A 14,939-nucleotide genomic window follows, 5' to 3' on the forward strand; every position below is an offset into this window, starting at 1 on the left:
TCGCGTGGGAGAAAAGTGTAGGTATGAGAGGGGGGGGGGGGGCATACAGGAGTTGAAGAAGTCAATCCTGTTAAAGGTGGGGAGTAACTAACTAACCGAAGTATTGTTCCTGGATACTTATGTATTTAGTCATAGTTTGCTCTGTTGTCCCAAGGGCAAAAATGTCATCAGCTTAGTTTAAAATTTGCTAAATAAGGTCAGACTAGGTTACTATCAGAATTTATTATCAAAACAGATTCCAGCCTAAGCATCCAATTCGGGAGTCTCGTTCAGACCAGTGACAGTCCAATATCATTTGGTTATAATCCCTGGGGCATGGGAAGGGGCTGGGCTAGGCCTGGGCTGGGGCAAGTACATGGAACAACTCAGGGAGCTCTCAAGTCCTCATAATTGTGGTATAAACACAAGTGATTATTTCAATTTTCTCTGCAGATTATTTTTTCAGGGCAACCCAATAAACCCAATAATGCCCAGATTTACTAGAAATTTTTTTTATTCATTTCCCCATGCACCAGAAAGTAAGCTAATAACGTCCCACCGAGAAGGCTGTCAGGCTAAATCCCTCCACTGCTGAATGCACTGCTGGGATAAATCTCCCTTCACTTTCCATTCCACCATCCACTTTAGGGCGAGGCCCTGGGGACTGCTCCAGATTACCCCTCCGCACGCAGTGTCACAGGCACAAGCCTGAGTGGCCCAATCAGTGCCAAGAAAAGAACAAACTAAAAAAGATTAATTCACAGATGTTCATGCATTTCACATACACTGTGCCCCATGGTCCGTTGCTAGGGCAACAGGAGACCACCAGTGCGCGCTTTATTGGCTTTATGAAGTGCGTCTCGGGGACTATAGTCCAAGAAATGCTGCATAATAATAGTGTGGCTTTTCTGAAACCTTGTTTTGTGTTTATCACATTTAACCTTCTGAATATTATAGAGCACTGCCAACCGTAGCCTTTAGGCCCTTTCTCCTCTTTGAAACTGCCACAAGTTTCTATCTAGAAATACCAAAATGCATCTCCTAGGAAGGCATGTTAAACTGCTCAACCAGTTCTATGACAGACCAAAAACAAAAAACAAAAACCAAAACAAAGCAAAACCTACAAACCATTTGAAGATCACTATATTAGTGCAGTTTACCATACAACTATCCCTGGGCAGTATAAAAGCTACAAAACCAAAATACCTACATGCCCCTTGATTTCTACGCATAGAGAGGAAGCTCACTTTTGAGAAGCAAAGTCTGTTTCAACCAGATGAACAGAGACCCAGCACACCGTATCGGGCCAGTCTCTAGGAAGAGCAGGGCCAATGGACAGAACTTTCTGTGATGCCCGGCCTGCTCTGTGCCTCTGTTGTTACAGGAGTGTTTCTACCTTCTACACCCGGCTACTGAGCACTTGCTAGGTGGCTAGTGTGACAGAGTAACTCGGTTTTAAGTATTTTGTTTTAACAGATTTAACTGTAGGCAGCTTCTTGAGCTTAGAGGCTACTATAATGAGCAGTGCGGATTTAGTGGCTTACTAGACAACTCTGCAGTTTAAACCTTTCCTAAAAGCTGCCTGTTCATGCTTTTAGTTTCTGCTAATTCATAAAAATAAAACTTGGAGTGAACGTGCACAGAACGGTCTTGACGACTGCCACGGCCACTCGCTCTGCCAGTTCCAAGTAACCAGCCCTCAGCACTACTGGATCCAATCAGCCAGGTCATTTTAAAACAGGCCCAGGGAGCAGGACTGGCTCCTCTCCACACCCACCCCACCCAGGGTGGGAGGTTAAAATCACAAATGTCACAACTCTCAGAGCAGTAGCACAGATCAAGTGTTAATCTAAAGGGAAGGGGTGGGTGAGGGGGAGAACACAGGCTGGCAGGGGCGTGAGGGAGGATCTGGAATGAAGAGGAGAAAAATAAAGCCAGTGAATAGATCAATAGAAGCAACAGCTTACATTCAGATTCACAGGAGAAAGAACACACCGAGACAATCATTTCCTGGGAAAAGCTCAAGCCTAATGAGAATTTACTCTGCTTCTTTATGCGACAACCAGCCCTTTTGTGGCACGGGCTTCCTGACTGACAGGAACCCAGGGCCCCTTAATAGGATTTCCATATTATTTCCAACACCTGCCCAGAAGTTATTTGTTTACATTGAAGGAGGCAAGATTCTCAAATCAGACATCTGCTTCTAGTTCAGGCATATCTTAGGAAACCATCTAGAAAGCAGCTTTGTTACCATGGTGACATTTTTATTTTTCCTCCTTTAGTTGGCTCAAAACATTAGCATTTCCAATTTTATTTTGTTGTTCAAAAGGCCAAATGCCGTTCAAGAAAACAGAAGTTTAAAAAAAAAGGATGAACAGAATTCTCTAAATTTTCTAGAATAATTAAAATGACCATAAGGAGGAATAAATAAAGGTCGTCATTATTATATTACCTACTGACTCCTCTCATTGGGTGGCATCACTAACTTGTTTACCTTCCCTCTCCCCTCAGCCCTCTCCCCTTCCCCTCAAATTTGACCAGTCAGCAACTCAAAGTACCAATTTTAAAAAGAAGATTCAAGAATCCTTCAGAATATGATACAATTAAATAATGAGTCCATTTCCATGAAAAAGAATTCCTCCTGCTCACCCAATCACCATCCCTTAGAAAGTTCACTGACAACAGAATACTTAAGGCATTTTCACTTCCACCTCACTGCCTGCCATTGAGTAGAAGGGGAGGGTGAGGGAAAGGAAAAGTGTAAGCTTTTCATGAACATTTAGTGGCTGCAAAGGGGATGGAATATTAAACAGTGTGAGGAAGAACGACAGACGGTGACAGAGCAGATTCCACGCGCGTATGCACAGGCTGCTGTCCTCCCGTGTCTGGTGAAGCAAACCTAGCAGAATCCCTGAACCCAGTGGTAGGGAGAAAGGTTACTGACAACCAGGATCACACATCAACAGGAATTTTCAAAAATGCGGTACCAGTTAGCATTTGCAACTTAAAATGTTTTTAAAAGGTATTTCACTCAAATAATTGCACTGGTTCTGAATAGTGATAAAGTTAAAACAATGTGACTTTTTTTTGGTAGATATTTAGATTCAGAGAAAACTAAGTATTCAGCTCAGACAATTAAAGCTGACTTGCCAAACCTAAGCAGCATTTAGTCTTGAAATGACTTTCATGTAACAGCAAGCTCATTTAAAAGAATAAAAAATCTCTTTCAAAAAGTACAACTCAGCCCTCCCTATTACTCTTTCATGAAGCCCAAATTCTGTCCAATCCTGTCACAAGACAGTTGCCAAAGTACTAATTAGATATGACTATGTCCAAAATTACAACCCACATCAGTATTGGCTTGTAAGTATAAAGTCTTCAAATCTAGAAGATACAAGTTACTTCAAATCACCAAAGAACAGAACACTAAATTGGTCAGAGGTTAAGTGTTGCAGAAATAATTCACCAAATCAAGAACTAGGAATATTATGCTTCTCTAGGTGATTTTATGATTTTTCCAGGGTTAGTGTCACTAAAAGAATTGGTTCTACTGGAAGAACTGCCTGCATTTTGAACAACAAATTCTTTGAAATTCCAGTGTCAGTAATAGCACTTACATAAATCCTGAGTCCCTCTAATATTTTTTAAAATGTTAAATGTTAACTTTATGTATAGTATTTTTACAAGAGATGAAATGCATTCTGATTAAGAAAAATTAGAGACATCAAACATCAGAATAAAAGTGTCCAGTAACTAAGAGTTGGATAGCAGAGAAGAACTAAATCACCCTTACCAAAATCAGCTGGGGAGGCCAGCCTGACAACCAGCCCACCCCTGCAAATTAATATTTGTTCTGCTTTAGCAATCAGCGGGTTGGGGGTGGGGGGAAGGGGAACCTTGTAGCAAACCCACCGTGTCCCCCCACCCCCGCCCCTGTCATATCATTAATCCAGTCATGCTCACCACCTGAGGACCAGCTATGCCCTGAAGATATTTATTCATCTGTTCAACAAACAAATAATTACAACACATTTTCTGGAATTAGGGCACCTGTTATATTTCACACAGTTCACATGCCTAGAGGCAGGGATCAATTAATACTGAACAAATTACTCATCACAAACCCACAGAACTAAAGTTTCTGATTAATCTCTGATAAGGTAACTCCAAATAGTGAAACATACAGTACAAACAAAAACCTGAAATGGACATTTAAAATCCAAAAGCAATGCTGAAACATTTCAATTCAAATTACCATTTTGGGAAACTGAAACCCTATAACATTAAATGCTTCAAAAACAGGCTTTAAATATCAAACTATCCCCCTACCAGCCAGCCCCCAAATGAAATACGAGGGACTTAAAAAGTTCATAAAAACATGGAAATAAAACACAAATTTATGCTGGCCAAAACAAAAACAAAACAAAACAAAATAAAACAAAACAAAAAAACCCGTTGAAATCCATGCATAGTTTTTTTCATTAATATTCATTTCCCGGGAACCAGCAGTTAGCGTAATGGCTATGTCACTGGACTCCCACGTAGTCGACCACGGTTCGCGTCCCGGAACCGGTGGCTTAGAACTCACGCCAGGCACATGTGTGTGTGTGCCCAAGATCCCGAGAGGAGAATGGAGAAGGGATTGCGGCGTGGCCATCCCCCCTGGGGGGTGAGTTCTCGCTTTGTCTCTCCGTCTCTCTGTCTGGCGAGCGCCCGCCCCCTATAGTGAAAACCTCTCTCAAAAAAAAAAATTCATTTCCCATAAAACTTCCAGAAGATCCCTGTAGAACTACCACTTATTTATTTGGCTAAGGGTATGGCCAACTTTATTGCTAAAACACATTCCCTAAGATTTTTATTTCAAACTTCGTGTATAGGATAGGACTAAATAACACATAAGAAAACTTCTACATTCCAAATGCTTTCAAGCAGCTTTGGTATCCATGGAGGTTAGTGACCTGCATGTTAATACACAACCTAACCTGTGGCAGACTGGTGAAGACCTAGGACAGCCTTCCTATAGAATGGCTCACATTCTCCATGTTTCCGTGCGCTTCCTGGTGGTGTCAAAAATAATTCAAGCTCAATCACACCAGAAAAAGCCTTTTTCTTATGATGGGAGAATGAGAGAGACGAGTAAAATCTAGGTGTGCATGCACATGTCGGTGATTATCAGTGAAGTGAATTCTACCAATAGGCACAGGAGTAAAATTTCTACAAAGGCATGCCAATTATTGGTAAGAGTTCTATTTAGAGGCCAGTGGGTAGCATGGTGGTTAAGGCGCTGGACTCCCATGTAGTCAACCACTGTTTGGGTCCCGGATCCCATGGCTTGAAACTCATGCTGGGTGTCTGTGTGCCCAAAATCCTAGAGGAGAATGGATAAAAAGGAACTGCAAGGGATGTTTTCTTGCTTTCTGTGTCTGCTGAGTGCAAGTGCTCTCCTTTAGTTTTTAAACACAGACTATGATGTATTGAAAATACAAGTCCAATGTCCAAATATAAGCATTGTTTAGGAAAGACTCAACATAGTATTTTAAAGTAGGATTCTTAAAATATATTAATTACATCCATTTCCTTATGGGTGGTATCCTAAATCCACATGCCCTAACAGAGTCAAGTTCTCTCCCCCTACATGTTTCACAACTTAAAGGCAAGAAAGTTCAATCATCTTTGTCCAACAATGTAAGAGGACAAATCAAATATTAGTTTGGAAAGCAAAGTATAGTAAAAATATGCAGTGATATGGGAAACATTTTTAAAAGGGAGATTCTTACATTTTAGGTGACCTAAGTAGCCAGCTGTGGCAGTACAATAGTAATGCATGGTAAGATGCTTAAGTCACATGAGAAGGTGCCAGGTAGGTCCAGAGTTCAAATCCTGAGGTCAGCGTGTACATACCATAAACCCTTGGGGACCAGCAGATGATGTAATGGTTACATCGCTGGACTCCCAGGTAGTAGACTGCAGTTCCAGTCCCGGACCCAGCGGCTTAAAACTCATGGTGGGCGCATGTGTGTGCATGCTTGCCTAAAACTCTGAGAGGACAATGGACTGCGATGCGGCCATCCCCCCACCCCAGGGGGGTGATTTCTTACTTTCTGTTTCTCTGTCTCTCCAGTTGAGCACAAACACTGTATAGCAAAGATTTCTTTCAGAAAAAAAAAAGAAAAAAAAATCTTCACAAAATGGAATCAGTACCATTTAGATCTCCCTTTCTTTTTTTTTTTAATTATTGTTATATATTTTATATATATTTTTTTTGCCATAAGGCAAGGGTGCTCCATGGAGAGAGACATGCCCATTATTTACAGTTTTCATTTTACATATTGAAATATGTAAGTGCAAAATACATGCTATCTGGAATCCGCTTTAAAATACTTCAGCAAAGTAAAAGGAACACATTAAAATATGGCTAAATATTGATCTTATGTCTAAATGCTGAAAGTATGGTTTTTTTGGTTGTTGTTCTCTTCGTTGTACGCTATGGTATTTTCCAAAACTTAAGAATGACACTAGGTCACCCAGAAAGCTTTCCTTTGAGGAAGAAATGAGCTTTATGGCCCTGGGCAGGGCTGTCATGCTCTCAACTTTCCTCAAGTATGAAATAAAGAGTCTTCGTAACAACATCTACCCTCACGGGTGACGTGAACTAGAGCTGTACATGCAGGGTGAGACTGGCTTAAAGACGACGGTGAGTTTGAGTGGATACTTCTGGATCCACCTTAGATTCCCCCAGGGTAGTATGGAGAGACCCTTAATCAGACAACTTCTTTTCTCAGATTGCCATCTAGTAAAGGGAAATAAAATAGGAGGATGCACAAATCCACTATTCTGTTTGTTTGCTTGGACACTCTCTGGTATTATGTTGATTTCACCTATTCCTCTCTCTTTTTTGAATTTTTTTTTTCCATAAGGCGAGTATGCTCACAGGAGAGAGAGAGAGGGGGAAAGTGAGAAATCCACCCCCCCACACACACACCCAGGAGGTATGGTCACACAACAATCCCTTCTCCTCTTATTCTCAACTCTTAGGATTTGGAGCACATAATAACATGGATCGGGAGTGGTTTTCAGGCTGCTGGGTTGGGGGCTTGAACCACAGAAGTGGCAGTAAGGGATCCAGAGTCTTAACCATCAGGACACCTGCTAGTCCCTATTTCTTTTTCATCTATTCTTCCATCATTTTATGCCTTTGTCTTCTTTCAATGTATCCTTCTAAATTCTATAGTAAAGCATCCCACCAAGCTGCCTCCCAAAGGATGAATTCCTATCTTATAGGAGTATATTGGAGGGAGCAGTGCTGAAAACCAAACTGCCTGGGCCATATGGTTATGCTCTATTCCCTGGGCCCCTTTTTCCTCTGATATTCTCTCAGAGCACATTTCAATGTTACACATATTAAGGCACACTCCTTTTAGATTGATACTCGTGAGACAGAAAAAATAGGTGAGGTGAGGAAGCAAGTCACACAGTTAGGCCAGATCCTGAACAGAACCTTGACCATTAAGTCTTAATGTGCAAAGCGAGTGGCAAATAGCAGAAGTAATCATTCTGTTAATTCAGGCTAAAAACCCACTTTCACCTGAAACACCCAACTAATGAGGCAAAAGTGCTTTCTTGGCCTGAATCATATGCTTCAATTTGAACATAAAAACAACCTTATCCTATAAAAACAACCTTATCCTAATTTTCCACTGATAAACCTTTACTGCCAACAGAATAACAGAACAAAAGGAGAAAAGCAACATATAATGCTTTAGTGATCTGTGCAAACTACACAGCAAAATATAGATGGGGCAGGACAAACATTGCCTACCACACAACTAATGATGGAATCATTATGAAAACCTTTAAACAAAAAGAATTTGCACAGAAGAAAACAGAGTATATATGCCCACAGAAAAGCATTTAACATGTAAAATTTAATGAATTTTATCTGCACCATCCATGTTCATTGTACTACTCAAAATTACAAAAATATGAAGTTCGATAGTGACGGATTGTGTGAGAACAGACTCAAACACTGCCATTGGCATTTTAAATTAGTAGTTTTGAGGAATCAATTTGCAATACACAAATCACTGAAAATTAGCATACTCTTTAATGATGCATATAGTACTTTGAGGAAGACATTCCAATGAAATAACAAAAATAAAACCACCACCACTTAGAAAAAACAATGTTTGTACTTATGCTATATTTTACAGATAAAAAATGGCAACAAATCCTTTATGGACTTGACTAGAGAATGTTATTGTACTCAGGACAAAACACAGGAGGGCAAAGCAGATGCAATAAAGAGGACTTAAGAAGTGATGAACAGGGCCAGCAGGTGGCATAGTGCTTATGGTGCTAGACTCCCACATAGCCAAGTATGGGTTGAGTCTTGGACTCAGTGGCTTGAAACTCATGCCAGGTGTGTGTGCATGAGTGACCAAAATCCCAATAGAAGGAAGAGGGAAAAGGGACTGTGGTGTGGCCATCTCCCCGGGGGTGATTTCTCACTTTCTATCCGTCTGTGTTTCAAGTGACCAGTGACACACCTGCCCTATAGCAAGCATCTCTCTTTAAAAAAAAAAAAAAAGCAATAAGGAACACACAGTAACAGCTTCCTGGAAGAGACCATGGACCTCATTAATATTTGGTGATAGAGAATTCTGTTATTTATATTTAAGCTGCTCTTGATTTTGGTGCCTGATATTTTGCTAAATGGTACTGGGACCATGAAGACCTTTTCGGGGGGCAGGGGGTGATGGTAGTAAGACTTAATTTCTCAGAATCAGATTCCTGCTACATTTGTAGGCAATCTTCACATCTGAAACATCACCCGCACTTCTGTTATGCAGAGGAAAACTAAAGACTGACGTGAGGACCCTCATGACTAGGAGTAGCTGACTCCTCTTCATGATTGGATACTTCCAGACACTGGGAAGCCCATGCATGTGGGAGAATCCTCTCTGCCTGTCCTCTCTGCCATCACTTTGGAGACAGCTACTTTGACTCCTCAGCACTCAGTGGGAGGGATATGCAGTGGGAAGTTTCACTTCCTCAGAAAAAATTTCTTGGTTTTATGTATGCCTTTCCTAGGGACAAGAGAAACCATGCTAGAAACTCCAGTGGGCAATGAAGAGGGCCCCACATAGAAACAGAAGTAGGAACTTAGCCAGAGGACTTTTTGAAGAGTTGGTTTTGAGCTTTCCCCCTGACTACCAAAGGTGAGAGTAGATCATGGTCTGTGTTTCTTGCTGTTTTTAGGCCTGAAATATGAGGTTTAGCCATGAGTATATGGACCACTGGGTAGCCAAGTGACAAGGAAGGAGGGAAGGATGCAGGTGCCATGGGCTCTGACTTCAACAACCCTACCACACAACAGTGGCTGAGCTTTTCATCACCACGGAAATTGATTCTTGGGCTCCTACAGTGTTTTCTCCTTTAGATCCATATTTACATTCTCCACTCTTGTTGAAAAACTTCAGATACAGGTCTGCAAATAACAGGCTTAGAAATGAACTTGGCTACTGGAGCCATAGAAAACAAGATCAATAAAGCCAATAGCATGTGATTTAGTGGCCACAGAACTTCCAAGAGAAAGAAAAAGGAGCAAAAAGGTCCAAAATTGTAACAAGTGAATTTCTTTCATTTTCACTTGGCATCTAAAGGTAAAGCACCTGTAAATTATCTGAATCTTTATAGTAAGTTTAAATTTGTATTTCATAAGCTATTCTGAAATCTGCCCTGTTTAATAATCTGTAACGTCAAGAAAACATTTTAAAGTGTCTCTCACAATTAAACCCATCCACAACCTTGTATAAATCAAAATTTTGCTACCATATCAAAATGTTACACTGGGGCTGTATAACATTGCCCACATCCTCATTACATGCAACACTAATTACTACCAGCGGATTCAGAATTTTCTGCACATTAGAGGCTTTTAGAGGAGCTATAAAAAATTTCAGGCACCATTAATTTAAATTTGTATTGAAATTTCCTTTTGACAGATGGCCAAAAATTACTTATTATTTAGAGTACCAGAGCTGCCTGTTTGCACATTAGAAGTGGAAAGGGAAAAATTAAAAGCAAGAAGGAAATTTATGTCACGTTCATTACCTGTTAAATGTTAAGGAGCATTATCCTGCATGAATAAATTATTTCATACAAGCCCAACTCCAGCTGCAGGCAACTGGCGCACACTGGCTGATAAAAACCATCTCAAATCACACAGTAGACAATCATAAAAAGCCCCTCTTAACCAGGAGCCACTTACAGGAGGACAAGGACGATCGATGGAACAAGTAACTAAATGCTTCTCTGAGCATCACAGATCACATTTAAGAAAATTAGCAACTATTTCAGCTTCCAAAGCTATTAGACAGCCCCAAAGCTGACACAACACAACTTCAAATTTGAGAATGGTACCCAACAAAGACATCTATTTACAGCTATAATTCTCTAATAAATCAAGGCAAAATCATCCACCTCTAGCTATCTAGACACTCACTTCTAGGCTCACCCTAAAGGATTATAGATGATTTCAAAACACACCGTACTCTTGTGTGAGGGAATAGAAAATGTAATTGACACAAAAGTGTGCACTGGAGTATAAATATTTTCACAGTCTTCTGGGAGAGGAACACGGGACAAGGCTTTTGTTTAGTTCACTGGCCTGCCTAAAGGTATGTATTTATCCTAAGAAGTCAGGTTTATCTTATGGCCCCAGAATAACTAGACATACTTTGCAAGGGTTTCTGCCAGTTAAACTTGGTCACTGCATTTACTGACTACTTTTTAAGTACACAAATATGGGACACTGACTACACTCTAAGAATGCTTCTTAATCTAAGTATTGATATGCACATTACACAACAAAATACACAACTGTGAATGTGTAATTACATCATTTAAAGTGTTCAGTTCTAACTTTAAATGCTGACATTTATGTGAGAATGCAGATGCCTTCTTAAATTACAAAGATTCTTGAGGATTAAAATAAGAAAAACACATCGATACACTCAATTTTTAATTATTTATGAGCTATGAAAAAAATTCCCTTTTACTGTAAAAGGACAAGAAGAGGCATCAAAAGTAACAATACAGGAGATTTCAGGGCAAGACTCTGGTCTTTTCATACATAGCTTCATTAAACACTACAAGAGCTTTAACTACCTATGCTCTAAAATATTCAACTGTTGTCAAATACAAGAAAAGGAACTGGTAGCATCCATACTTTGGCCAACACTTGAGAACTACTATTTTTCTTCTAGCAGTTAAGTAATACATGGCATATGTAATACAATGATGCATAATACAATGACATATTTACATTGTGCCTGGCTCCAAAGTGATCAAAACAATTTTCACACTTTATTCACTTCCTGCCATGGTTTCTTGTTTGCCCACTAAATAAATTCTGGTATCTTACTATAACCTATTCTGGTATTACACAAACATACCCAATCATTGGGGACTAAATACCTTTTCTTTCTATACTAAATTTGCCTATGAAGAGCTACAGAAGGCAGTTAAGACGAGATGCAAAACCTGAGAAGTGATTTGCTATACTAAAAACTAAGATGTAAATTAAAAAACAGAACAAAACAAAACACCTTTCTGGTGAAGAAAATTGCTCTTAACTGAATGTTTGATAAAAAGGTTTGTAGAATCAAACTGTTTCTCAAAATATGAGACAAATATGTATTTCCTTATAAACCAGTTTATTTAGTCTATTATTATCTTGAGGCAAAGGCCTAAGTGAAAGAGAACAGTTAGTCTTTTTTCACATGGCAAGATATAAAATGAACAAGCCAGATCATGTGAGTAAATCTTGGTCTACAAACCTGACTATATTAAGAGAAATACAAGCATAGTCTTAAAAAAATCTCACCCGAAAACCTGAAAGAAATCTAACAATGAAGTTAATCACCATCTAGTAAAGCCCATCAAATCACTCTTTAAATCTGGAAGAATTTATTACTAGACTTATTCAAATCATTTAGAGCTCTTTTAAGCCAAGTCTCTATATTTTTGAGTCTTACCTTGATGGAGTCTCTGTCTATAGGCAAAACAGCAGCAACACAGGCAGATAAAGTGATGGGAAAAAAGAGGAAAAAGAAAAGTACAAGTTAGTTTACACAAAGTCATATACTTATCAAGCTTGATCTCTGCTAAATAATAAATTGCACAGATGTCAACACTGCTGTTGAGTTAATTATTAATATTGCTCAACCAGATTCATAAAGCACCCATTTACCTTTGACATATTTTCAGAAGAACCAGCCAGTGCTGGACATTCTTAGTATTTATGCTTTTTATGGACTTTTCCCCTTACAAAAGCGTTTACAATCATGTGTCAGCTCTGTACCATAGTATTAAGATAACTGGATGACAGATATCATGGTCTTTCCAACATCAGAGGTGGGAAATTTATGCTTATGTGATAAAAATCATTTACCCAAGATTATAGTTCATAGTAATGACACTACAACAGGAGTAGATATGAGCTTTTAATTATGAACCACACCTTTAAAGCCAATGAACCACCCATGTGCTAAGTAAATCCCCACAAAGAAATACTGGGAGAGACTTTTTTCATTTGCTCTTCTGTCATTAACTAGTAAAAATTATTACTAAGCGCCACACAAACGTAATAATCCTATCAAACTGTCTCTGCACTGTCATCTATCTTAGCAGAGGGAGGAAACCAACCTAGAAGGAGGACAACTGGCCTTTAAATCATTAATTGCAGGGACTAGCAGGTGGCGAGGTGGCTAAGGGTGCTAGACTCCCACATGTTCGAATGCAGTTTGAGTCCTGGACTTGGTGGCTTGCTTTTGTGCTTTTGCTCTCTGGCTCTGGCTCTGGCTCTGGCTGCATCCCTCTCTGGTCAAAATTAAAATAAATAAATAAGTAAATATAAAGTAAAATAAAAAATAATTCTTCTAAAAAATCATTAATTGCAAATACAATCATTCTTAAAAGAAGAAAGCAGTTTATTTAACACTTTTAAACAGACTGGATGAGAGCGGCAATTAAACCAACAGATTTCATTACTTTGGGCTAGACCTTCTTAATTACTAAGACTACTGAAATTGCTTCCTTACCTGCGATGATTTTTACCTGACTATACAGACCCATCAGATTTATAAATAGTAACTGATTTGATCAAGTTAACAAGTGAGCCTTTACCAGTGTCTTCCCTCAAAATATAGTCAAAATTAGCCATTAATGCACCAAGCTCTTTCAAGCATGGAGCATGGTGGGATTTAGTTATTGACTGAAGACTTGGAGACCATAGCAGGTAGCCAGGGATCAAAGGCAATAACCAGGAAATGGGGCCCTTTGCCTCTAGGAAGTGCACTAACTCTTGCCAACCACTAGGGTATCATTTGGCAAATGACTGTTTCCAATAATTAATCTACCTTCCAATAAAAATCCTTTGTTTAGTCACTGGTCAGATTAAAATCAGAGATGGAATAAATGATGGCATCTAGAACCTACCCTCAGCAGCAGGTAAGTAACCTCAGACTGCCACCCCAGAGGATCGCTCACCTCTTTGGTGATCATTGTCATGGTGCTTCTTCTCATCTTTAATCGGAAGGTGGGACTGGCCTCCCAGGGCGCTGGAGAGAGCCAGAAGGCCGGCACTGCTACCAATGGGTGGAATGGCAGGAGGCTGGAGTCCAGAAGGGTGAGGAGTCAGAGGCACCGGCAGCCCATGTCCATGTGATAAATGCTGAGCCTGGAGTTGTTGCTGCTGTGAAAAATTAGACACAGATATTGAATTTGTCCCTATATCTAGGACCCCCTTAACAAAAGGAGAGAGGATATGCAGATAATGAAAACTCCAGCACCACAAAAGAATGATTTATCCTTGACAAGTTACTTTTAAACAGAGGAGGCAGAAGAGGGGATAACATGTGTATTGGAGAAACACTACCTTTCTTCCTTAGATTTGGAGATTTTGTACATGTGTTGTGAAGAATTCCATTTTTAAACAGTAAAATGATTTAACTTTTCATAGTTGAAATTCAAACAGATTTCTTGAACAAAGCATCTATTTTGTTTTTTAAAAAATAGGCCTCGCTGTCATACATTTCTAATCAAAACATGTAAGTGAATAAATGTTAAAGCAGTTATGTTGAACAAAAATGCTGAAAATTGAGAAAATTAGTGTTAAACAGTTCTCCCAGAACCACTGCACAGCATGCAGCTAGAGTTAATTTGAAAGAGAAAACCTGAATTAACAACCCAGAAAAGGAAACTGGTTGCAGCCACCATTTCAAGCCCTTTAAGTGTCCTCAGCGGTACTTGAGCAAATTACTAAAGAAAATCTAATGTAGCAAGGCTTGGGTCCTCCTGTAGGCTTGCTCAATAATGCTGAAATAATTGGGCACTCTGTGCACGTTTAGTGATGCTCGAATGAAAAGCTAGAGGCCTGCCCTTGTACTCTTCTCTAGCGGCCGAGTCTGTGTTGTGACAGGTTTATTTGAGTGGGACTGTGATGCATGCACCAGTAACTGCGCTGACAAGAGTTTAAAGTCATTTTTACCAGCACACTGGCAACACATAGAGAAAGCCCTCGAGAGGCTGGAATGGGAATGCTTGACCTCAGCCAAGGCTGCATCAAGCTCAGCTCCAGGAACCACTGTAGGCAGGCCTTATTGCCGCTTTTGAGTGGGAGGCTGGAGGAGGAGGTGGTAAAGGAAGGAGTTAAGTTAAATAGAACCCGCAACAAGAATCCCTTCAACTCTAAACCATGCTTCACAATATTCTGTATCAGAACAAGTGTTAGGTAATTCTCAGGCCAACTTTTGCAGTGAATAAATTTTAATTACTGCCTTTAAAGAAATCACTTTTGGGGGGCCAGCAGTTGGCATGGTAGATAAGGCACTGGACTCCTACATGGGCCACTGCAGTTCAAACCCTGGACCCAGCAGCTTGAAAATTACACTGGGCAG

At 39.8% G+C, this 14,939-nt stretch overlaps 1 protein-coding gene across 1 annotated transcript in view; it reads right to left on the reverse strand.

The window, feature by feature from the left end:
* TLE4 (TLE family member 4, transcriptional corepressor) overlaps nt 1-14,939 on the reverse strand; it is a 166,693-nt gene that overhangs the window by 64,941 nt on the left and 86,813 nt on the right. The window contains 2 exon segments of the mRNA XM_006145481.3: nt 12,018-12,034; nt 13,531-13,735. Coding sequence (XP_006145543.2) covers nt 12,018-12,034; nt 13,531-13,735 — 222 coding nt within the window.

Source organism: Tupaia chinensis, unplaced genomic scaffold (genome assembly GCF_000334495.1).
Source record: "Tupaia chinensis unplaced genomic scaffold, TupChi_1.0 Scaffold000147_1, whole genome shotgun sequence".
NCBI lineage: Eukaryota > Metazoa > Chordata > Mammalia > Scandentia > Tupaiidae > Tupaia > Tupaia belangeri.